Source organism: Carex rostrata, chromosome 3 (genome assembly GCF_964058835.1).
Source record: "Carex rostrata chromosome 3, lpCarRost1.2, whole genome shotgun sequence".
In the NCBI taxonomy this organism is placed as follows: domain Eukaryota; kingdom Viridiplantae; phylum Streptophyta; class Magnoliopsida; order Poales; family Cyperaceae; genus Carex; species Carex rostrata.
Window position 1 is genome coordinate 8,248,418 of NC_135920.1, and position 25,776 is coordinate 8,274,193.

The window sequence follows — 25,776 nt, forward strand, 5'->3', positions numbered from 1 at the left end:
ATAAATACCTCATACTGTAGAACGTGACACTGAATGAAAACATAAATGACACGAACACAATTCTATTTAATGTTTCATTCGGGGTCTGTCAAATACCATGTTTCTAAAACATGTATCTATGTGATTAAAATGACATCTCGTGTCAGGTGGTTTGTAAAACTTAACCATCTTTTAATCCACATACTAACCTTATCGCGGTAATTAGTGTTCCTGCTAATTACCTTGGTCAGTGACCTTTTAAGAGTATATATCATCTATATTATGGAGTTTCACAATTTCAGTCATGAACTCGAAATGATCCATAAATTCAATAATACTCAAGGCAACAAAATGCTATATAAATAAACATTCAATTCATGAACAAAGCTTTATGATAAATTATCGTATTATTGACTTCTAGATTATTACAAACTAACACGGTTCTCCCTCATATATATATAGAGAGGGGGGGGGGGGGGGGGCTACCATGCTTTGCAAATTAAAATGAGAGTTTTAATTTGTGCTCATATCTCTAGTTTCAAAGTTCAAATAGTCAATCCGAATTTCTCAACATGTTCTTCATATTGAAATGTGCTTGGAGACAAAAATTTTACAATTTTTTGGAAATTTTTTACTATTTTTTTAGAATTTTTCAAAATCAGTGTTTTCTGAATTTTTATTTTTTTTATTTAATGAAAAATTCGAAGAAAATAATAAAAAAATTCTAAAAAATGTAAAATTTGGTCTCCAAGCACATTTCAATATAAAGAACATGTTGAGAAATTTGAATTGACTATTTGGACTTTGGAACTAGAAATATGAGCGCAAATTAGAATACTCATTTTAATTTGCAAAGCATGGTAGCATGCTCTTCTCTCTCTCTCTCTCTATATATATATATATATATTAGTATCATACCCGTGCATTGTAATGGGGACATATTATAAGAAAAATAATATCAATGAAAATAATAACTATCCAAAAATTAAGACACATGTTAATAGAAAATTTATATGATTATGTATTTTTAATTAACTTTAATCGTGATATCTGATAACAATTTGATGATGTGATGATTCTTTATTTTTAAGTACCAATGATATCAAATAATAGCTCAATTCGAATCTAATATAAAATATTGTACAACAATTTAATATCGACATATAATATGATATTAAAAATCATAAATAAAAAGTGTTATCGTTTATTCATGTGCATGTATAGGATACACACACACACACATATTATAAGAGAAATATATATTCACACACATTTTCTAATTTATATTATTCTTTGTTTCTAATTTATATTTTTCTTCTTCTTTGTTTCCAATTTAAAGGAACATAATCCTCTGCTTCTTGCCCCCATTCATTTTGACCAATTTCTAATTGACACGTGGCATATCTTTTAATTAAATTATTTTTCTAATAAAAGCTGTAGTTTGTATATTTCTATCTCCTATCTCTTCATCTTCCAAATTCAGAAAAATTAAAGATCTACTTGTAAATTTCCTTCTTCAATTTAGCCAATTTCTAATTGATACATGACATACCTTTTCAATTAATTTTTTTTATAGAAAGTTGTAGCTTGCACATTTTTCTTACCATGTCTCTTTCACCTTCCAAATTCAGAGTTATTTCTCCTCTTCTCTATATCAGCAGTGATAATTTTTTTTTCAAAGCTTAAGCAATCTATGATAAAACTTTTTGAGTTTTTTAATGAAAGATACTTATGGATTTATTCTTAAAAAAGAAAAAGGTGAAGATGTTCAGAGGCAAACTTGTAAGAAGGAAGCACATGTTTTAATTTTTTGTAGTTTCATTACAAAGCTGATGAGACCGTGTTTTTTTTTTCTTTTTATACTTTTACTTGTTTTTCATGATTTTTCAGGTTTTTGGAAATCTAACAGATTGTAGCTTGAGCTGCTATTTTTAAAAAAATATTTATTTTATTTGGTTACTTTTAGGTTTCACCTAATCGGTTCTACATCTAGTTTTGCAACACAAAATACAACCAAATGTCAAAATCTAAAATTTACAACAAAAGATAAAAAAAATAACTTACAAGTAAAATATTTTGCAACTTGATCCAACTCAAAATTCTATCATAGATTGTTTAAACTTTGAAAAAAAAAATTTCACTGCTGATATAGAAAAGAGGAGATATAATTCTGAATTTGGAAGGTGAAGAGACGGAGGAAGAAAAATATACAAGCTATAACTTTCTATAAAATAAATTAATTGAAAAGGTATGCCACGTGTCAACTAGAAATTGGCTAATTTGAAGAAGGAAATTTACAAGTAGATCCTTAATTTTTCTGAATTTGGAAGGTGAAAAGACATGGGAAAGAAAATATGCAAGCCACAGATTTTATTAACAAAATAATTTAATTAAAAAGGTATGCCACATGTCAATTAGAGATTGGCCAAAATGAATGGGGGGGCTGGAAAATCCTGTCCACTAGAGGGTAGAGGATTTGGTTCCCAATTTAAAATATACACACACGCATTGATATATTTTATATTGGAAATATATTCTAAATTGCTTGTAACAATATGTATAAAAATAAAGAAAGAGAAATAAGGAAATAAAAAATATATATTTTACATTGTGATCCGTATAAAAATAAAGAAGTAAGGAAACAAAGAAATAAGAAAATAGAAGGTGAAAGGTGGAGTCTTCTAAATTGGAGAGGAGAAATATAGAAACAAATAAATAAGAAAATGAATAAATGTATCGCTAAATTTCAAAGTTTGTTCAATTTTAATTGTAACGTATTGTGTGGCAGCACATGTGGTGAGTATGTTTTTAACTAAATTTAGACTTCTATACATAAAACAGATGCATTTAATCGAAAGAAGACAAATTATGTAATTGGAGGGCTGAGAACAAATTTGTAGTTTCATCTTTCAATCGTAGCCATTGATGAATTAGACACCCAACGTGCTTAATAATATAATGGAGATATCATGTCGATCATAGTTTTGCCTCCCTTCAAAGACAAGGGTCTATTAATTCTGCTTTCGTTTAAAGAGCATCAAGATACTTCACAATATGCTCCGAACTATATATGTTTTAGCGTATAGAAAAGTCAAATAACAACATCATGAACGATTTAAATTTTCGTTTTAATTATCCTCCAAGACCTTAATTTTCAGTTTCCAATATGCTCCTATATATATTAGATATACTCTTTATTTATATTTAGTATATCCCTTAACTCTTTTTACAATTTTTTTAATTTGCTCCTAGAGTTAATTACTCATATTTAAATATCATTAAAATCTATATTTTTCTTATTATATCCTTACTCTTACTTAAAAAGTTCTTTATGTTTTTTTGCCATGAATAAATTTGTAGAAACTTGAATTGACATGATAGTTCAGTTAACAATTATTAGTAGCTTGAATAAGCTTGATAATGCTAAGTTCTAACTTTGGAAACTATATATCAAGACAATATAATCATCTTGAAACAAAACTTTTATTAATAGCATAAAAAAATATACCAAAACACTCCTGTTTTGAAGGAATTTTATGAATACCAAAGCTGCAGAACTAGTATGCGGACTCAAATACTGGAGTTTGTACCAGTGTTGTAAAAAACGTCCGTTAAAGCCGATTAATCGTCAAATTAGTCATTGACGGTGATCAAACCATCATAAATTTTTTCTACCAATCAACTAATTATTTTCGATTATAGCCGATTATTCTCGATTATTCCCAATTAATCATTTAACGATACCATATCCGTCCGACGACCACATACCGTTCTTTACATTTATACAAATAATCTACAACTCCAGATTGAAGTCTGCAGAGTCAATCTGCGGCCCTACTTATTTCCCTTTTTTTCGTGGGTGGGGACTGCACCTTTTTACTTTTTTCTTTTTGTTTTTTTGCTTGGAATTCGCGCATAATCTCAAATTTTGGGGACCCCGTTAATTTTTACTTTTGGCTTTGCTTGGAATTCGCGTCGGCAGAGTCACATAAAACCAAAGTTTTTTTTTATTATTATAAAAAAAATTAATAAATAGTTGGACTGCACATTGACTATGCAGACTCTAGTCTGAAACTGCATATTGTCTGTACGGACTTCAGTATTTAAGTCAGCAGATTAAGTATGCGGCCTGAGTATATATTCTTAAAAAAAAACGAGATTGTTATAATTTATTTATTTGTGCTATAAATACAAATTTCGGCATCTTGAACCACAAAAAAAAAAGACGACCGATCTTTTCAGGTACATTTAGCTTTCTTTTTTCAAAAACGACCACCATAAAAGGATTGCAACGCATGTGGTGTTTGACATGATTAATAAATGCTCACATAACCACCTAATTTATCATAATATGTACAAATTCCACTCAGGAGTACTGGTAGGGGTGCAGTTAATGCAATTAATGCCAGCTTGAAAATTATTGGCAATTGTCCATTTTGCTACATCGTTTCATATTTTTATCACTTGTTAAACGACTGCCGATTTCTAGAAACATCATCTTACGTTCAGACCGTTTTTTCCGGTCACCAACCAGTCAACCTGTCGTCTTACCATTACATGTGTGGAAGCCAATACGCGTAAATAATTCAAAAGCACAAAGTTACCATCCCCTGACCGGATACGTCGTTTATAAATCAAGCAAAATGGTGAACAGGCTAAAAATCAAAATCAAAATGGCCAAGTACCTAGTTCTCCTCCTCCCGCTCTCCTTTCTCCTGATTTCTCTCTGCCCTACCTCCGCCTCGACCTTTTTAGGCGGGTGGACCCCGATCAAAAACCTGACAGATCCGCACTTGAAGGAGCTCGGAGGCTTCGCGGTGGCGGAGCACGACAAGAGAGGGAATGATAGATTGGAGTTCGTGAAGGTCGTGGCGGGAGATCAACAGGTGGTGGCTGGGATGAACTATCGCCTGGTGTTACAAGTGAAGGATGGGAAAGGAAAGGTGGTGAAATACCAGGCAGTGGTGTGGGAGAGGGCTGGTAATTCGGGATCCAGGCAACTCACCTCCTTCAATCGTATCTGATTTGATCGTATCTGCTATAGTTATGGAATTCTGTAGAGACTCAAAAGGTGCTTGTTGAAATGACTTTGAAATTAATACTGGGGAGTTGCTCTAGTCGTAATTTCTGAGTTGTCGTTTAAGACACTGTTGTATGTTAATAATTTCTTCAGACAGCTTTTGTTATATTTTCTCAGTTAATTATGTTTTAACCAACTGGTCATTCTTTTCAACTTGGGATTCGTTAATAACTGAATTTCTTCCTTTGATATTAGTTTATTTACATTTTTGCATGGATGAACTTGAGTATTTGATGCGACAGTCGGCCAGCAGCGCATCTATACGACTATGAGCATATCCAAAATCCAATCCACTTGACTAAACAGTAGACTGATTTGGTTTTAAGCCCATTTTGCAATTTGGCGGTATTAGAAAGCGTGAAAGCAACGCTTCCACTTATCTATTCGCCCCCATACTAATAAATTCGAACTATAAATATTGAACGATATCTAATTATATATGATAGCACTAAAATAAAATAAAAACATGAATATTTTAACACAAAATTCAAAAAAATATATATTTGAGAAAATTTTGGATATCGCGCTATTTATTAAGTCCATTACAATCTTGACATAAACTATGAAGTCTTGAGAGAAATTCGAACTCTCAACTTTTAAGTAATTAAATATCTTTAGAAATAACTGTACTACCTCCCTTTTATTTGAGCTCCTCAGTGTATTTATTTAGTAAGAAATTGGAATGGGGAAGCTGCTCCGGTCCGGTCCAATTCTTGTTATAATATCACGGAGAGAGTAGATAATGGTAGTATATAACTCTTTGGCAGGTTTGGTGAGTTGGATAGAGAGTGCGTTGTGCGTATCCCCTGAGATATCTCAATTTTTGCGTGACCGACGTGTCCGGTGCCTATTCGGCAGTGACGTAGGGGCCAGTATTATTTGAGCTTTGAGATTCGCACAGAACGTATTGCAACGGTTAAGATTTTCCAAAAAGTCACGCAAAATATGAGATATCTCAGAGGATGCGAATTCCTGGATAGGTGGGAGAGAGTTGGAGTCTTGGAGAAAGCGCTCAAAGAACGGATTTCGAAAATGAGTTTTGGATAATTCGTATATCTACTGCTTTTAGGCATATTCGAAATTATCTGAATTCGAAATCGGATTTATTCTTTGTTTTTAATAAATATTTGGATCCGAAAAATTATCTGCTCCGTTAAGCTGGATTCGAAGTTTCGAACCAGGTCATCCAGAATTCCAGATCTGTTTACAACTCTAGTACTATAGGATACTCTTCAGTTTTTTTTTTTTTGTTCTAAGCCCGTAAGCACAAGTGAAGTTTATGTACTGTATGATACTCTGTAGTCTTTTACATGTAAGGTTTAGTGTAATCTTTAACAAAAGTAATATTTTCGTACTTCTAACTAGCAAGCACATGTGAGACTTCTAATATTATTATTAAAAAAAAAAATCAAATAAAAGTAGTATTTTCTTTACTACTAAGTAGCAGGCACATGTGAGACTTCTGCAAAAATCGCCCGTTGATTATATATTGACTGTGTGCAATTTGTAATTTAATATCACCTCATAAGACTTCTGCAATGTGAGAATTTTTATAACTGAAATTTTTAAAAGTACCATAATCCAAAAAAAAAAAAAAATCAAATAACCACGAAATCCTGAAAATTTGAAAAATACCCTGACCGCATCCCCTAGATGCGGACTCCTTTTCTGGGGACCGCATCTAGAGGATGCGGACCATAAATGGGGTTCGCATCCCCTATATGTGGCCCCTCTTTTTTTTTTCCTTTTCTGTCTCTGTTAGCCGAGACAAACATGGTTATATATAGGTCAAATATGTTGGCTGCTTTTTGGTTTGAATTGAACTGCCGCAGGAGAAGGAAAAAAAAAAAAAGTGGGGCCGCAACTAGGGGATGCGGCCCCCAGAAAAGGGGTCTGCATCTAGCGGATGCGGCAATGTCAAAATTTAAATTTTTCAGAAAACATGGTTATTTGATTTTTTTTTTTTTTTTTTTTTAGGTATGGTATATTTAAAAATTTCGGCTTTTATAAATCACCCCTTGTCTATATATTGACCGTGTGCAATTTGTAATCTAATATCACCTCATAAGACTTTTGCAATGTGAGAACTTTTATAAATCGTCCCTTGTCTATATATTGACTGTGTGCAATTTGTAACTTAATACCGCCTCAAATCAAAGAAGAGATGCGTATCTCAACTCAGTGTTAAGATAGAGCGGAGAGAGAAGTGAGTTGGAAAATTGCTCAGATAATGAGCTCTAAAAACGGGTTTCCGATAATTGGGATATCTGCTCCGTTTAGGCATATTCAAAATTATTCAAATTCAAAATCAGATTTATTCTTCGTTTTTGAAAAATATTCGGATCCGGAAAATATAAGCTCTGTAAGGCCAGATCCAGTTCCGTTTATCTTTAGAGCTTGTTTGGCTACTCATGTTCCCATAATTTCTCTTGGACAAAAAAAACTAAATAGGTTACTTTTCCAATATAGTGCAGTGTTCGGTGTAATAGTTAAATTACCCATTTTCATTTCCAATACCCATTTTCATTCCCAACTCTCTTTTCAAATTGACTTTGTTTAATATTTATTTTGGTTTAAAAAACTTTGAACTTCCAATTATTTTTTATGTAATATTTTTTGTTCTTAGCAAGAATGATTTGTTAATATTTTTTCATATCTGTTTATTATTTCTTCTCCATCAACAACATAAGCCTATCATTTTCTAAACAACATTAAATTAATTGATCAAATATCAGACCAAAATCGTGAAGTTTATTCATTTTATATACTAACCATAATTTTCAAAATCAAATTTACTCTTGAAGTTATTTTATTTATTCATAAACAACAAACACAATTAAACAAACACAATTTAAACAAAATAGCTTCAAAATAATTTAAAAAATATATAATAAAACAAACACAATTTAAACAAACAGAAAGACAAAAATTAATTAAACAAATACAACATAATAATACAAGAATAATTAAACAAGTATAACTAGCAACACTCAATTATAATAGATTAAGCTAATTTGATCATAATCAGTGATTAGTATCAATACACTTAATATAGTTTAATTTTAGTATTACATTTACATCTTCTATTAAAAGAAGAAAACTCAACATCCTAACAAATTTTTTATGGATTTACCGAACACATATATTCTAAAATTCCCTATTAGATAAATAACTTTAGTTTTAACAAATTGAAATCTCCATTCTCATTTTCAGAAATTCTCATTCCCATAGAAATTCTCGTTACCGAACAGGGCCTTAGTCTTTTTTTGTTCCAAGCCCATAGGCACATGTGAAGTTTAGTATCCTATAAATGCTCTTCTAAAATTTAGTGCAGTCTTTAACAAAAGTAGTATGTTTTGTACTTCTAAGTAGCAGGCATGTGTAAGACTTCTGCACAACGAGATAGTTTATTTTGTTATAAATGTATGTTTATTAGAATTATGATGTTTAAAGAAAGAAAAAAATTCCGCAAATAATTTAATATGGTTCTGAAAAAATATAATTGTAAATTATTCACTAATTTTGTTACCATGAAGAAATATCAAGCTTCATCTCTTGACCCATGAGAATCCAAATAGTAAACTCAGTAACTAATTATGTCACCTTTTTTAAAGCAGAAATTCATGATCTCTTGTTTAATATAACAGAATAGGCCTAGATTTGTAGGCCCTATTGTGACATGTATTATGGGCTTGTATCAAAAAATTGGGTTGTCAGATTTAGCCCTCTTGATCCAACTTAGGACATCTCGGGCCATCTTTTTTGCTCTGAAGCAGGTTTTATCCCAACTTCAGATGGACACATTTAACACCATTCATCAGTAAAAAAAATTAGTTCTTAAATAAGTAAAGAAGGGGATTCAAATGTCTTCAATTTTTTGTGCCTCTATTTTTAAAAACTTAAATAATTCAAAATTTAAAACTTAAACGTTAAAATAAAATCGTTAGATATGATCTATGTTATTTTCTCTATGTGCTCATAAAAAATTATCACATTTTGATTTTGCTTTTATATGAATCAATAAGTTAAAAAATCAACGTCTAGAAATTATTCACATTAGTATATATTTTTATAAGCTCAAGATGACAACCAAAACAAAGTTGAAATGCCATAATTTTTTTATACGTGCATAGATAAAATGATGTAGTTCATATCCAACTGTTTTATTTTAAATTTTAAGATTTAAATTTTAAGTTATTCAAGTTTTTAAAAATAAAGATATGACGAAGACAAAAAATAGAGGTATTTGAACCATCCTCCATAAGTAAATAACTATAACAAGACCTATACAACACTTTATGCAACGGACGTACAGAATGATAAATGGTGAAACAAAAAAAAGTTACAAGGTGACTATTCGGAATTTGCGCAGGGAGCTGATATGCAGTTAACATATTTTCAAAATATTTATCTCATCTGTACAAGTTATGGTCTATCTTAAACAAATTAATATAGCATTACTTATGACATGGTGGTGGAAATTCAAAGACCCCACCTATGAGAGGACTTGGAAAACAATGATTATGCATAAATACCCCTCTCCCAGTACTCCTAAATCTGAATTTTGGAACCATATTGTAGCTTTGTCTTCTTTAGGTAAAATTAGTGTCTCTTATACCCCTGGCATCAATTCTAAAGTCCTGTTTTGGACTGACATTTGGTATCAAAACTGTGCTTTGGCTTCGAGATTTTCCTTTTTATTCAACATATGTTCTAACACTGATGTTCTCTTGCAAACTGTCATCAATACACAAGGGGATGTGCTTACTTTCCGTAGATTCTTAGATAATATTCAATACCTAGAATGGTTAGAAATACTTGAAATCATCAGCCATCTGTCATATACTCATCTTAATGATAAGCTTAGTTGGCGCTGGAAAACCAATGAGAAGTTTACGGTTAGCTCCATGTACACAATTCTTAACTTTAGAGGCATTCCTCCTAGAAATGCAATGTTGTGGTGTCAGGTTCCAATACCTCTTAAGATTCGAATCTTTATGTGGCTTACCCATAGAAATAGGATTTTAACAATAGACAACCTGAAGAAGAAAGGCTGGCCAGGACCTACTAAGTGTCAATTTTGCGACCAAGATGAATCCATTAACCATCTGTTTGTCACATGTTCTTACACCAAAAAAATATGGTTCTATATGGGATCGTGCCAAAATGCAAGCATAAACTGGACCAGATTTGTAGATGTAATTCATTTTGCTAACCAATTACCTAATAAACATAGATCTGCTTTTCTCTTAGTTTGCAGCGCCATATGCTGGACTATTTGGAAGCATCGTAACGAACTTTGCTTTGAACAAGGTAAACAAAAATCGATTAGACAACTCACTTTTCTAATCATTTCTCTTGTACACTATTGGACAGGTCGGGTGACACAGCCAGTGGCTGCTGCTACATCACTTTGGCTCCCCTCTGACTTAGATGTTCTTCCATTGGCAAGTTGACATCCAGATGATGCGGTTGACTCCTCCACTGTTGCTGAAGACCAAGGGAACTAGATGGTGCTTTATGGAGAATAGCTATCTCAGTATGAATGTGGCAACCATGCCCAATTTTGTAATTACATATACTTTCCTCAGCCTCTTTGAGTGGCTTAGTTATCTCTTTGTTTTGTGTTCTGACTTGGGCCCGCAATCTATAATAAGTGCTAGACAGCTGCTGTCTGTTCTAGTTTCCTATTATGGTTGTGATTGTCTTGCAGATGTTTTACTTCCTTTTAAGTTTTGTAAGGATCTAATGTTGTAGAACTAGGTGCATTGAACTTCTGTTGAAGGGTATAATTTAACTTTTTCTTCAATAGAAGATGGGCTTTGGCCTTTTTAATCAAAGTAAGGTATGCTCGATTTTGAATAGAGGTCAATGTTATAAAATATATTTATGTGGATGTTCATTCTATAACTTTCAATATTAATTATCATTTCATTGCCCACTACCTCTACTACCTCCACTATCTCCACTACCATGGACATTTATTTTCTCCTTTATTATTGTAACATCTCTTTCTAGCCTATAAATAGAGGCTTTGTAAATAGAGAATGTGAGACATATATATTATACACAATAGTGGAGAATACAATTCTATTATTGTTCTCTCTATATCTCTTGTTATTTACTTACTTTTATTGCAACTTTATTTTAATTTTATAACACGTTATCAGCACGAATTGCTCGGAAGAAGTTGCAAAGTAATCATGTAAGTAATTTGTGTGATTAATTATTATATCTTTCATTAATTTAAATTTCATTTAAATTTTTGATTATATTTGTTTGAGTTTATAAGAATCATTCCTTGAAGTGAATGATGAAATAATAACCTGAAGTTATTATCAAAACTAAATGTTTATCAAGAACTTGAAGTTCATATTACCTGAATATAATAATAAGAGTAATAACCTGAAGTTATTATCACAACTAAAATTTTATCAAGAACCCGAAGTTCGTATTACTTGAATAAAATAATAACATGAAGTTATTATTATAATTATTTACAACCTGAAGTTCTATTATAAAATTTAGTATAAAATTAATATAATAACCAGCAGTTATTATAGGCCACTGGATGAATAATAACCTGAAGTTATTCTCAATTAAAAATCTGAAGTTTTATTAGAAATTTTCATATAAAATCAATATAATAACCAGAAGTTATTATAGGTCATCGGATGAAAATATAACCCGAAGTTATTTCAAATTAAATTATACAATTGTGCAGCCAAGCAATTTAATAACTAGAAGTTATTACATAAAATATTTTATTATAACCTGAAGTTATTAATACATTTAAATTTATTTATTTATTCATGCAATTTACGTATTCTTTTATTTATATTTATTTATCTCCCTTTTCATAACCTGAAGTTATGACATTGATATCCTGAAGTTATGACATTTATAATTCAAAATTATGGCATTCATAACCCGAAGTTATGGCATTCATAACATGAAGTTATGGCATTAATAACCTGAAGTTAATGCGTATCTATTTTGTAATACATATGACAAATCTCACAAAATTTGAATTTATCTCCTTTTTCATTTATCATAACTTGAAGTTATGGTAGTAATAACCTGATGTTGAAAATACATATTAATGAGAAAGAAAAACGTCCTGAAGATGTTTGTTTCAGATGTGGGATGATAAATCACTGGTCGCGTACCTGTCATACGCCAAAACATTTTGTGGAGCTATATCAAGCCACAATCAATAAATAAGGGGAAAATATGAAAAATAACTTTACTGAATAACCCCAAAATAAATGCCATATGGATACACATCTTGATATATCAGATTTCTTCCATAATGTCAATGAAGAAATATATATTATTACTTAGGGAGAAAATATAGTATAAAAAAAATTATATTTATGTTTAATAAAAGTTTAGTTTACTTTTTAATTTTTTTTATGAAAATAAGTTTAATGAATAAAAGTAATTTATTTTTGCATTTTAAAGGAAAATGACTGACGCAATGATAAGTAATGAAGATCCATGTCTGGTAGACAGTGGAACAACTAATACCATATTGAAAAGTAAGAAATACTTTTCACAATTGTATCTTGGTGAGACCAATATTCACATTATATCTGGCACAAGTAATTTAATAGAAGGCTCCGGAAGAGCTTGTATTTTGTTACCTGAAGGAACAAAATTAATAATAGATGATGCATTATATTCAAGTAGATCCAGAAGAAATCTACTAAGCTTTAAAGATATTCGAAAGAATGGTTATCATATTGAAACTATGAATGAGAAAAATTGCGAGTATCTTCATATCACATCTATTAAGAATGGCCAGAAGATCATAATTGAAAAGATGCAAGCAATGCCATCTGGATTATATAATACTTATATAAGTAAAATAGAATCAAATATGGTTGCTAACCCGAAGTTAGCCGTTACTAACCAGAAGTTAGTTGATCCAAAATTATTTACATTATGGCATGACAGATTGGGTCATCCAGGAAATATAATGATGAGGAGAATAATTGAAAGTGCAAATGGGCATCTCCTAAAGGACCTGAAGATCCTATTATCAAAAGATATGACATGCGAAGCATGCTCTCTTGGAAAACTAATTATTAGGCCATCTCCAAATAAAGTTGGACCTGAAGCTCCTTCATTTTTAGAAAGAATTCAAGGAGATATATGTGGACCTATTACATCTCCATGTGGACTGTTTAGATATTTTATGGTGTTAATTGATGCATCAATACGCTGGTCACATGTAAGTTTGTTAGCAACAAGAAATGTTGCATTTTCTAGACTATTAGCACAAATTATTCAATTGAGAGCTAATTTTCCGGATTATCAAATCAGAAGAATCCGGCTTGATAATGCAGGTGAGTTCACTTCTCAAACTTTTAATGATTATTGCATGTCTATTGGAATTACGGTAGAACATCCAGTGGCCCATGTTCATACACAAAACGGTATGGCAGAATCGTTGATTAAAATATTACAATTAATTGCTAGACCATTACTCATGAGGTCTAATTTACCGTCTTCCGCATGGGGACATGCCATATTACATGCCGCTGCACTAATTAGATTAAGACCAACTGCTTATCATAAATATTACCCATTACAATTGGTCTCCGAAAGAGAACCAAATTTGTCCCATCTAAAGGTATTTGGTTGTGCAGTATATGTTCCAATTTCTCCTCCACAACGCACAAAAATGGGACCTCAAAGAAGGTTGGAAATTTATATTGGTTTTAACTCTTCTTCTATTATTAGATATTTAGAACCATTAACAGGAGATATTTTTACAGCAAGATTTGCTGATTGTCATTTTAATGAATCAATATTCCCAAATTTAGGGGAAGAAAAACAAAAACTGGATAAACAAGTAACTTGGAATTCATCGTTATCTTATCTTGACCCCCGAAGTGGTCAATGTGAACTTGAAGTTCAAAAGATCATAAATATGCAAAGAATTGCAAATGAATTGCCTGATGCATTCACAGATACGAATAGAGTTACTAAATCACATATTCCAGCTATAAACGCACCTGCTCGAATTGACATTACAAAAATATCTAATGAATCTAATGTGCGTAGAAAACGTGGAAGACCACTTGGTTCTAAGGATGTAAATTCACGTAAAAGGAAAGAGCAGAATAAAGCAGTTGGTCCAACCCCATAAGAGGTTGATGGTAAAACTCCTGCAGAAGTCAATAAAACCCCAGAAGAGGTTGATAGTAAAACTCCTGAAGAAGTATATAAAATCCCAGAAGAGATTAATGGTAGAACTCATGAAGAAGTTGATAAAAACCCAGAAGAGGTTGATGAAGTTCCAGAAGAAACTCAAGTACCAAATGATTATGAGATTTCTATAAATTATGTAATAAATGGTACTATATTAAATAGAAATAAAACACATGTTGATGAAATCTTTGCATTTGCTATAGCAAGCGATGTTATAAACGAAGAAGATAATGTGCCAAAAACTCTAGAAGAGTGTAGACATAGAAATGATTGGCCTAAATGGAAATATGTCATACAAGCAGAATTAATTTCATTAGAAAAGCGGCAAGTATTTGGACCTGTAGTCCAAACGCCCAAAGATGTTAACCCTGTAGGTTACAAATGAGTATTTGTCATAAAAAGAAATGAGAAAAATGAGATTGTGAGATATAAAGCAAGGCTAGTGGCACAAGGCTTTACACAAATACTTGGAGTTGATTATGAAGAAACGTATTCATTTGTAGTGGATGCGATAACTCTTAAATTTCTAATAAGTCTCACAGTTGCAGAAAATCTAAAAATGCGACTTATGGATGTTGTAACAGCCTATTTATATGGTTCACTTGACAGTAATATATACATGAAAGTCCCAGAAGGATTGAAAATGCCTGAAGCATATAAGTCAAAACCTAGAGAGATGTACTCTATAAAATTAAGAAGATCTTTATACGGACTAAAACAATCTGGTCGAATGTGCTATAATCGACTGAGTGAGTACCTTCTAAAAGAAGGATATAAAAATAATATAATTAGTCCGTGTGTTTTTATTAAAAGATCAAATCTAGGTTTCACAATCATTGCAGTGTATGTTGATGATTTGAATATTATTGGATCTCCTGAAGAGATTGAGAATACTGCAAAATTAATGAAGAATGAATTTGAGATGAAAGACCTTGGTGTAACAAAATTTTGTCTCGGCCTGCAGATCGAACATCTAAAGAATGGAATATTTATCCATCAATTAAATTATGTTGAAAAAATATTAAAGAGATTCAATATGGATAAAGCTCATCCTTTGAGCACACCAATGGTCGTACGATCGCTAAATGCAGAAAATGACCTTTTTCGCCCACAAGAAAATAATGAAAAAGTGATTGGTCCTGAAGTACCATACTTAAGTGCAATCGGGGCATTATTATATCTTGCAAATAATACGAGACCCGATATCTCATTTGCAGTAAATGTGTTAGCAAGATATAGTTCCAAACCAACCAGAAGACATTGGAATGGAATTAAACAAGTATTTCGGTATCTCTGCGGAACTAGAGATATGAGGTTATACTATAAAAAGGATACAAAATCCAATTTAGTTGGATATGCAGATGCGAGATATTTATCGGATCCACATAAAGCACGATCTCAATTAGGATATGTATTCACCTATTGTGGAGCTGCAATTTCATGGCGATCGACAAAACAAACTCTTACGGCTACATCTTCAAATCACGTTGAACTGGTCGCCTTATACGAGGCGGGTTGAGAATGTATTTGGTTACGGTCAATGATTCAAAATATTCAAGAAGAATGCGGACTTGAAAACATCAAGGTAAATCATACTCCGCTATATGAAGATAATGCAGCATGCATTGCACAAATCAAAGAAGGATATATCAAAGGAGACCGAACTAAACATATTGCACCAAAGTTCTTTTCGACACATGACCTACAAAAGGAAGGCGTAATAGATGTTTGCCAAGTCCGATCAATCGACAATCTGGCAGACCTATTCACAAAATCTTTACCGACAAAGATTTTTGTACAACTCACAAAGAAGATAGGTCTACATCGATTGAAGAATATTTGATAATAAAAAAATGAGGGGAAGCATTATACGCATTGTATTCTTTTTTCCTTAACCAAGTTTTTATCTCAATGAGTTTTTCTTGGTAAGGTTTTTAATGAGGCAGTACATGGTCCTGAAGTATCATGTTGATCCTGAAGTATCATGTTAATATCGATCCCTAAGTATCATATTAACAGCGTATAATGAAAGATGAACATCCAAGGGGAAGTGTTATAAAATATATTTATGTGGATGTTCATTTTATAACTTCCAATATTAATTATCATTTCATTGCCCACTACCTCTACTACCTCCACTATCTCCACTACCATGGACATTTATTTTCTCCTTTATTATTGTAACATCTCTTTCTAGCCTATAAATAGAGGCTTTGTAAATAGAGAATGTGAGACACATATATTATACACAATAGTGGAGAATACAATTCTATTATTTTTCTCTCTATATCTCTTGTTATTTACTTACTTTTATTGCAACTTTATTTTAATTTTATAACAGTCAAGACTATGTTAATAATTATTTGGTAAATTTTTAATTGTATAAAATTATAAACATTTATATAACCAATTAAGAGTAACTCAATATTAGTACCAACACATTTTTGTTTTAGTCCGAAAAATGACCCTAATATACCTAGTTTAAGCTAGTTACTGGGTTAATGTAATCTAATTTGTTCAAAATAAATTTAATTTAGATTAATTTATTTCAATTTAGTTTAGTTAAATTTAGGCCATTTTATCTTTATTACAAGCAAATTTAGATTAATTTAGTGGCACGTAATATTAATTTAGGTTATTTGAGTTACATTAAGGTTATTTTTATTTTTATTACGAGCCCGTTTCGATTAATTTTATTTTAGTTTAATTTAGTTTCATCTAATAATCTAAGCTGACACGTCATAAAAGTAAATTAACCTAAATTAATATTACATGCGACTATAAAATATATTAATCTCAATTTGCTTGTATTAAAATAAAATAGCATAATAACTAAATTAAATCGAAATATTATTCTAAATTAAATCTAAATTGAACTAAATTATAATACATAATATAAATTAGCCCCTCATTAACCAAATTATAATTCTCATTAATTTAAATTCGCCTCAATCATACTAACAAGACCCGTAATATGCTAGTATCAAAAATTTCAATTTATTCCTAAAATTATTTTCGAATTAAATTAAATTTTAAAAAAAATGAATATTGTACCTTGCCAAAATTACAGATATGATAGTTCTTTGAGATCTCTTCTAAAAATGATGCTTATGGCAACAAACGGCCTGAAAATAACAAGGAAATGAGCAAATTTTTTTTCAATTCGTTATTAGATAGTTAGACCTCGGATCAGTCAGGTATTATAATTATTATTTATTGACAGCTTAATTTTATATTAAATAAACTAAAAAAATATAAATTTGACATGTAATAGTATCAATGATGAAGTAGATGATTTAACATATTGATTCATCATTTGAAGTCTATGTGAGATAGGTTTTCGAGACAATAGCGCAAGTCTTTTAATATCCATGACACCTTATTAGCCAAACTATTGTTAATTAACTAACAGTGAAATTACATGAAAAGATTGTTTGTTAAAATTAAAGGTTCAGAAAACAAGTGTTTGTACAAACTAACAGTAGCACAGTACCATCTTTTAATATGTTTTAAGAACATGTTATACATTCTAAGAAGGTTTTTTTGAGGGGGTACGCATGAACTTCTCCGCCAAATTCTAAATAGCCAAGCCAAATTTACACTGCATGATAAAAACAGCAAAAGACCAACTCAAAATACAAAATTCAAAAACAAATTGTACATCTATTAAATCTAGACCAGTAAATGCAAACAAACATCACAATCCCCTTATTTAAATACTGCTCTTGGAATTTTCTCTCCTTTTTTCCCTTTTAAAAAATAAAACAGCGACCTAATTTTGCAGCCTAATTGTAATTGGTTTAGTTCTAATTTTAATTACCAAGTCAGATATTTCTCCCCCAGAAAAGATCCTAACCGTTGAACAGATCAATAATTCACAACCTCATATCAGGATCGCTAAACGACAAAAGAGAGATGAAGACGATCAAGGATGAGCAGACGTCAGAATCAGAGGAGCTCAAAAGGAGAAGGTTCCTGCTCTCCTCTTATAACCTTTCTTCCCCAATCGCCATTACTCTGTGCTAACCGCAAATCAAACCCTAACCCTAGTCGGAACTCTGCGCCGGGAAGGAGGTCGGGCGGTGGGTGGAGGTTGATCAAGACATTGTTCAAGTCTTGCTCGGGGTCGACGACTGAGCCTCTTGAAAGATCAGATTCGATGAAGGGTCTTTTCAAGTCTAAGCCGAGAACTCCGGCAGATGTCGTGAGACAGACAAGAGAATTGTTAGTTTTTGTCGATCTCAACAGCAACGTCAGTAGCACCAAGCGCGACGAGAAGGTGAATTTTTTTACCTTTTTTATCTCTGTTTTTTTCCCCGAAATGTTTTTAATTTTACAAAAAAATTGGGTCAGTGGGATTGGTTAAGTGGGAATTGGCAATTGATCTCGGTATTAGTTCAATTGAGTGTTTGGAGCGGTACAATTGGAAGAGCAGAGCTGTTGCCTTGCCTCTCCTATTACGACTCTTCTTGTTCAAGCTAAGTGTTGATCAAGTCCGCTTCTTTTTACTTGTTGGTTGGGATAAACCGTCATATAAAGGAGAAAGTATAAAATGAAACTCCTTTTATAGAAAAGATTAGCTTTCCACCAAGAGATAGAGGGACTCAGGAATGGTAAAAGAAGAGCATGGATCCGTTAACAACAAAATAGTTTCACAATCTTGACAACTGTAAAAAAAAAATTAATAATGCAATCTATTCTTTATACATATCATATCCATGAAATTTTATGCAAATCTCACCCTTCATCAACTGACGTGAAATTTTCAACAGTTACATAATTAACGGCATTCGATGGAACATCAAATCATATTTAAAATGCAATAAAATTGATACACATCCAATCTTCAAGGAAAATAACATGTCTATGGAGTTTATCTATTTTATAAAATTCTTTTAGCATGATTTGAGAAAGTGCCGTCAAGGTTGTCAAGATAAACTGTTGTCAAGAGATCCCCACCCAAAAAAAAATAATGACTGTTAAAGAAGTAACAGAAATTACCTTTTGAGTTACAAGTGAGTAGAAACACTATGGGTGCTTTTTTCACGAGCATTTATTGCAGTACAACTTCTATAACTCCAAAACAAAAGGTTGATTAATTAGTCTCTAACTTGCAAAAAGAAGCTGAATTGTTGCATTTTTTTTTAAGTTCTGCGTATTCTTCAGAGAGAGTTTGTTTCATGATCTTGTAAAGAAATGAAATATGTTTATTGCAGAACTGGAAAGCTCTGTTTAAATAATTGATGCGATGTCAACCATGGACGAATGTCTTATCAAGGCATACCTGTATTTGCAGGTGTAAACATAACTCATATGCAAACTTTCCTGTATTTTTACACGTTCTTCTTCTTTTTATTTAGATGGCCGAGCTAAGTAAAAATATAAGAGAGATGAAGTCAATTCTCTATGGCAATGGAGATGCAGAACCTGTAGCAGAGGCATGCTGTCAGTTGACGCAAGAATTCTTCAAAGGGAACACCTTTCGCCTACTTATAGTCTGCCTTCCTAAACTTAGCCTTGAGGTACTTAAATTCTCTCTGACGGTTTAAATGGACGCTGTGATCATCCAATGCAACAACAAATTCTGGACCATGAATAGGGTCTTGGCATCATAAAAAATGCATTATTGTGTTTCAAGACGGAAAAACACAGTTGTTTTACTCTGGAAATTACATTCATTATTTTGCTTTTGGTAAAGGTAGAAACCGGCGAGAAAAAAATGATATCTTTGGTTCTACCTACTACACACAATATCTTCAGCAAGCTACCTGATATCTTGCCTTACCTAATAAAAGGGCATTTCTTATATTTTCAGTTACCGCTTAATATCTTCTTCAATTATGATAAATGCTAGTTTCACTCTTCCAAATTAATTAGAACATTTGTGTGTTTCTCAACAAAAGCACCCTTCATTGGTGTGGCTTTAATGTTTTAGGCTGGTTGAAATGATGATGATGTTATAATTGAGTAATTGATTATTTACTTGTAGACAAGAAAAGATGCAACACAAGTGGTGGCGAACTTGCAACGGCAGCAGGTGCAATCACGCTTGATTGCATCTGACTACTTAGAAGCGAACAAGGATCTTCTGGATATTTTAGTTCTTGGGTAATAAAATATTTCTTGTATGTTCTATTGACATGCAATTTAGGGTACACTCTTTTAGACTTGAAATTTAGATTTATTTTCATTGAGGAGGGATTGTATACCATTAGGTGGATATATTTTTCCCATGTCTTGACCTGACAATTTCGCTTGCGGAGCTAAGAAAAGATGGTCCAGAATTGTAATAGAACATCTATATTTTATTTTTAATCTTATTTCCTTAACGGTGATTGGAGTAGTCACTATGAATAGTTTGTTATCTGTTTATTCTCTGCTAGAACTAATTATGTGATGTTCAGGTATGAAGACATGGACATTGCATTGTTTTATGGGTCTATGTTGAGAGAATGCATCCGCCATCAAAGTATTGCTAGGTATTGGTGATGTGTTTATCAAATTACTTTTTGCTGCTTATTCTTGTTTGACCCTGGGAAACTTCAAAATGGTCCTGTAGCCTGCAAAGCATGAGCAAACCTCTTTTCTATGTTTGGAGATACCCATAATATGCACTGTTTTATTGGCCCTAGGACGTTTTCTATTTTGGTATGGTTTAGACAATATTCCAGGTTTATAGGGGCGTAGTTTCTTATTCGTAAAAGAAGAAAAATATGTGCTTTGCTATATCAAAGACTATCTTGGAGACTCTTTGGCAAAAAAATTATTGTGCACTTCATGAATTTCAGATATGTGCTAGAATCAGAGCATATGAAGAAATTCTTTGATTATATCCAGCTCCCCAATTTTGACATTGCATCTGATGCATCAGCAACATTTAAGGTTAGACTTACAAGCAAACTCTTTGAAAAGAGGTACATTGAGTTGTGATAGAATATACTTGGGAACACTTTCCTATTTGGATTCAATGAATATCATAAATATATTTGGGTGTACTGGATGCAAAATATTCTTGTTTTGGCAGGTTATTCCACAAGTCGTAATCTGAGATTTTTCATGTCATACACATCCAAATTTAATGTCCTCCTACATGTTTTACCTAAAACTAATTGAAAATGAAATTAAGTAGAGCTGTTAATAAAATAAAATTAGAATATTTTGTAACTACATAGTAGTTGAATAACAGGAGCTTATGACAAGGCACAAGGCAACGGTGGCTGACTTCCTTACCAAGAACTATGACTGGGTCCGTGCTCTATCTTTATTTGACTTTCTTCTATCTACTATCAGTGTTTGCTCTTAAACAAATTTATTTACTTATCTCAATTACATAAATTAGTTGGCCAAGAACGCTGCCAAATAACAGACAGTAGTTCCTCCCGATCTGTAATTTTACAGAAATGAAGGCCTTTGGTATGCACCCTTTCCAGGATGCATTTTGCTGACTGGAACACCAAAACAGACGTTAAACCCATTCAATGGTTGTGTTTCCTTAAGTCGAGGCTGTATTTGTTGAACGGGAAAGAAAGAAAAAAATATAAGAACATAAAATTTTGGGCTGTCAGACCCTTAACCCAACAGTATGGTAGATAAAATGTGTAACCAGGACTCTGGATAAGTGGGTCAAAAGCACTATGATTTGAAGTACATTAGCAAAATTTTATTTTAAAAATCATCTAAATCGATACACTTTCCTAATTTCCATGAGGTCAATGACCCTGTTGCCTCCACCCCCCTCTGCCATTGAATGTCGACTGTGCAAGAGATTAAAGCTCATTGACCCTATGACTGCTTAACTAAATTGTGAAATATATTGCCTCAATTAGGTTTAATCTTTCATTGAAAACCTACTATTTTTGTTTCACGTACATAACCAAGAATGAAAAGTTATTTGCAAAAATATGTTGTATTAGCTGTATTAAGTGCTGTGTACTTGATAATACCGAGCAAGATTTAAAATAGCATTTACCTTAGCAGTGAGGGAGTCATTGAGCGTTTAGGTGGTTTAGCTGTGATAAAACCAGGTGTGGAGGTACGTGCTGGGAGAAAGAGGCACATACCTCCCCGTGGGCAAAATAATTGTAAATTAGGCTTGTAGCATTATACAATAAATAGTTTTAAATGTGCTTGTGATCCAAAATAATTATAAAATTATGCCCGCCTCTTGATATAACAGCTGATGAACTGTAATAGCGGCATAAGTTTTAAATCAATTTTTTGTTGTTGTAAGAACTAGAGAACTATCTATTATGAGTATGATATTAACTATGTGTAAATAACATAACATATTAATTGTACTGTTGTAAATTCGTAATATAAGAACATTATCAGAAAAGAGACTTAAGAATTTTATGTTCTTTTTTCTAAACATTCTAAGATGAAATGAAAGATAAAAGAACTTTTCCGACTCATATGTGGTTCAATAATAATATAATAATAACATAATATTATTATTATTATTATTATTATCTGAGCCTTATATAATTAGTTTAAGAGAGTATAAACTGAAGAGAGAGCGCCACTATGTTTCTCTATATTGAAAAGACTGCTATAATGCGATTTGCGTATTGTGTGGTAACAATAAAAATATGATAAAGTGTTTATATAGTGGTGATAAAGCAAAAGCTTGATACTGAGACTGACAAGTCACTATGTCTGCTATCTGATTCTGAATAATATCAGCAGAATTTAGCAATGTTATGTCTGACATTTGTCTATATTAATGTTTCCATTTGATTTTTTATTTATGCATTTGAACTTTTTTTTTTTTTTTGCTTCCAGTTCTTTCCAGAGTTCAATCAAAGGCTTCTATCTTCCACTAACTATATTACTAGACGACAAGCCATCAAGGTATCTCTCTACAATCTGCAATTAATATTTTACTTAATGTGTGCCCAATTTTAGGTGACAGTTTTTATTCTCCAGCCTACAATAGTACATAGAAGTATTTCTCTGTATGCACATATACAGATTTGAGTATAAAATCTGATAAGAAAATAATACGGTGATATGGCATTTTTCCAAAATCTCATAATGCTGTGTAGACATAGATAATCTTTAAAAAAATATATATATTATGCATAAAGCCTTTTAAAGTTACCAAACTATGCTTATGTTCTTTTGGATTACAAAATGTTTGGCCTTTTAATCTTGTATGCACAACTAAGCAAAATTAATAGTTGGGTTAGGTATAAACAGAAAGCTGGAAAGGAAAAAAAATTCTGTCTTTTTATGTGACTGGCTCAATAGTCCAAAAGGTATATTTTTAAGTGATTGTTTTATGCCTGATTATTATAAAATTGGAAATGCTGCGAAGAGTATAATACAAATCAGGTTTGGATCATTCGTGGCAGAATTTTGTGTAGATATGTGTATCCTTATCCTGTGTCCACATCCATCAGTAGTAGAGACTAGAGAGTGAGAATATTAGACATTATAAATAAATTGTAACTCGTAGTATATCAAATTGGTCATACAAGTATCACCTTTTCGGGGAAAAAATATATATTAGATATGTGTAGCCCTAGCTCTAACTGATACATATCTGAATTGGTAAGCTAATTAGGTATACTCAGCGAGTGATAACATAGATGTGACCTGATTGCAAATATCTCCTTTTTTATGGCATTTCATTTCAGCTATTTTATTTTATTATAGTAAAATTCTGTGCAATAACATTCTTATATAATTCTTTTTTAGCTGTTGGGAGATATCCTACTGGATAGATCAAATTCTGTTGTCATGATGCAGTATGTTAGCTCTAAAGATAACCTTATGATTCTCATGAATCTTTTAAGGGTACTCTCTCTTTCTCTCTCTGTGTGTAAAAGTGGATAGTTCTATTTGCATTTTTTTATGCTTACACTTGTTTCATCAAAATAAAACCCACTAAAATTTTATGCCATAGTAAATAAACGGCAAGATGAGATGGCATTTGGTTGCTGCAGTGGTCTAATTTCTGGGATTTCTGTTTCTGTAAACTCTGTAGGAGTCAAGCAAGAACATCCAAATGGAGGCCTTCCATGTATTCAAGGTAAAAACCAGTCATTTCAGACATGTTTTCTACAATGGTATTTAATTATAGTTTTCTTCTTTTGTTTGTTAACTTCTTTGTAGTAATTTCTTGTTTTTTGGGGCGTAAATGCAGCTATTTGTTGCAAATAGGAATAAGCCGCCAGAGATTGTTACCATTCTAGTAACAAACAAAAGCAAGATCCTTCGCCTCCTTGATGGATTTAAGCCTGACAAAGGTATAACCTTAAGCCTTAATTTTCAGTGCTTGATATTCTGACAAACAAATATTTCGTTTTGGTACAACAAGACTAACATGTTTGAAATATTTGTTATTTTAGAGGATCCACAATTTGAGGCAGATAAAGAGCAAGTTATTACCGAGATATCTTCTCTTTAAGCCAGCTCAGCACCCCGTCCCTCAACCCCTCCCCCCAAATCTCCAAATAACGATATGAAGGAAAATAGAAAATGAGCGAAGCAAAAGTACCATTTTCTCCTCCTGTTGTGTAGATAGAGTGTGAGCCGTGGTGCATGAATTCTTAGGTGATGCCCAGTCGTTGTGCTGTATGTAGACTGGATCAACAAGATGGCAACTTGTCACATTTCGGATCCTACAAGATATTTATATGGTTATAATTATGTAGCTATTGACTTCATGCTATGGATAACGTTTTTTTTGTTTTTTTCTTTCTTTTGGTTCAGGTAACTAATATAAGAATGCTTTGTTTTAGGTTGAAAATAATGCTCTGTTTGTTATTCTGAGATGAGTTGTGTGGTGTGCATGTGGATCTGTTGTGTTGTATTCCTGTAGTTGTTTACAATGTATTATTGTAGCTTTTGATTTATTTAGGCCATGAAAACAACGCATCCTTAATTTAAGACCTGATTGAGTTGTGTCGAAGGTTTGTCCAGTCCAATCTATTAATCCTAGGATTGATCCGTCTCTTTTTATGGACTTATGGTTCAGGGACCCCCTTTGTGCCCAGTCCGGATCCTCTGAGGTAACTCAAACTTTTGAAGTTTTGAGTTTGGATCAGGACTGTTCGATCAGAATTTGGGTCAATTCGACCCGAGGTGTAATGTATGGCTCTTTTAATATTTATGTCAAAGCAGATCGGACGGTTTGGACCTAAACTAAAAATTTGAGTTACCTTAAAGTGATGTGAATTCCTGTGCTTACAAGCATCACAATTTTTTTTTATTATTATATATTTTAGTACACATTCACATAATCTGATTTGAAGATTCTGGAACATTCAGAAGCAGGGGCTTCTAGTTTCTACCTATATTGGAAAAATGTAAAATTTAGCCTGGAAGTGCATTTCATATGGAAATTATGTTTAACGGTTCGGGTTGATAATTTTAACTTTGAAAATAAAAATATAGAATACTAGGCTGTATCTGCAGTTAAGGTTTCAAAAATAAAGAATAATAAAAATGTGGCTTAATAGTACGGATGAATTTGTAATATGCATATTATTATG

At 32.1% G+C, this 25,776-nt stretch overlaps 1 protein-coding gene across 1 annotated transcript; it reads left to right on the forward strand.

Moving 5' to 3' along the window:
• Nucleotides 1-18,186: 18,186 nt before the first annotated feature.
• Nucleotides 18,187-25,164, forward strand: LOC144551273 (putative MO25-like protein At5g47540). Its single transcript, XM_078299178.1, has 11 exons — nucleotides 18,187-18,557; nucleotides 19,639-19,800; nucleotides 20,268-20,386; nucleotides 20,683-20,757; nucleotides 21,067-21,160; nucleotides 21,465-21,524; nucleotides 23,060-23,128; nucleotides 23,978-24,076; nucleotides 24,267-24,311; nucleotides 24,426-24,528; nucleotides 24,631-25,164. The coding sequence occupies exons 1-11, from the start codon at nucleotides 18,210-18,212 to the stop codon at nucleotides 24,687-24,689; spliced, it is 1,233 nt and encodes a 410-aa protein (XP_078155304.1). The 5' UTR covers nucleotides 18,187-18,209; the 3' UTR covers nucleotides 24,690-25,164.
• The last annotated feature ends 612 nt before the right edge of the window (nucleotides 25,165-25,776 follow it).

Excerpts from the sequence above, each read along its gene's own strand:
- LOC144551273 (XM_078299178.1), top strand. The coding sequence starts at position 18,210 with ATGAGCAGACGTCAGAATCAGAGGAGCTCAAAAGGAGAAGGTTCCTGC. Across the intron at positions 18,558-19,638 it reads GCACCAAGCGCGACGAGAAG|ATGGCCGAGCTAAGTAAAAA; the intron begins GTGAATTTTTTT and ends CTTTTTATTTAG. Across the intron at positions 24,529-24,630 it reads TGGATTTAAGCCTGACAAAG|AGGATCCACAATTTGAGGCA; the intron begins GTATAACCTTAA and ends TTGTTATTTTAG.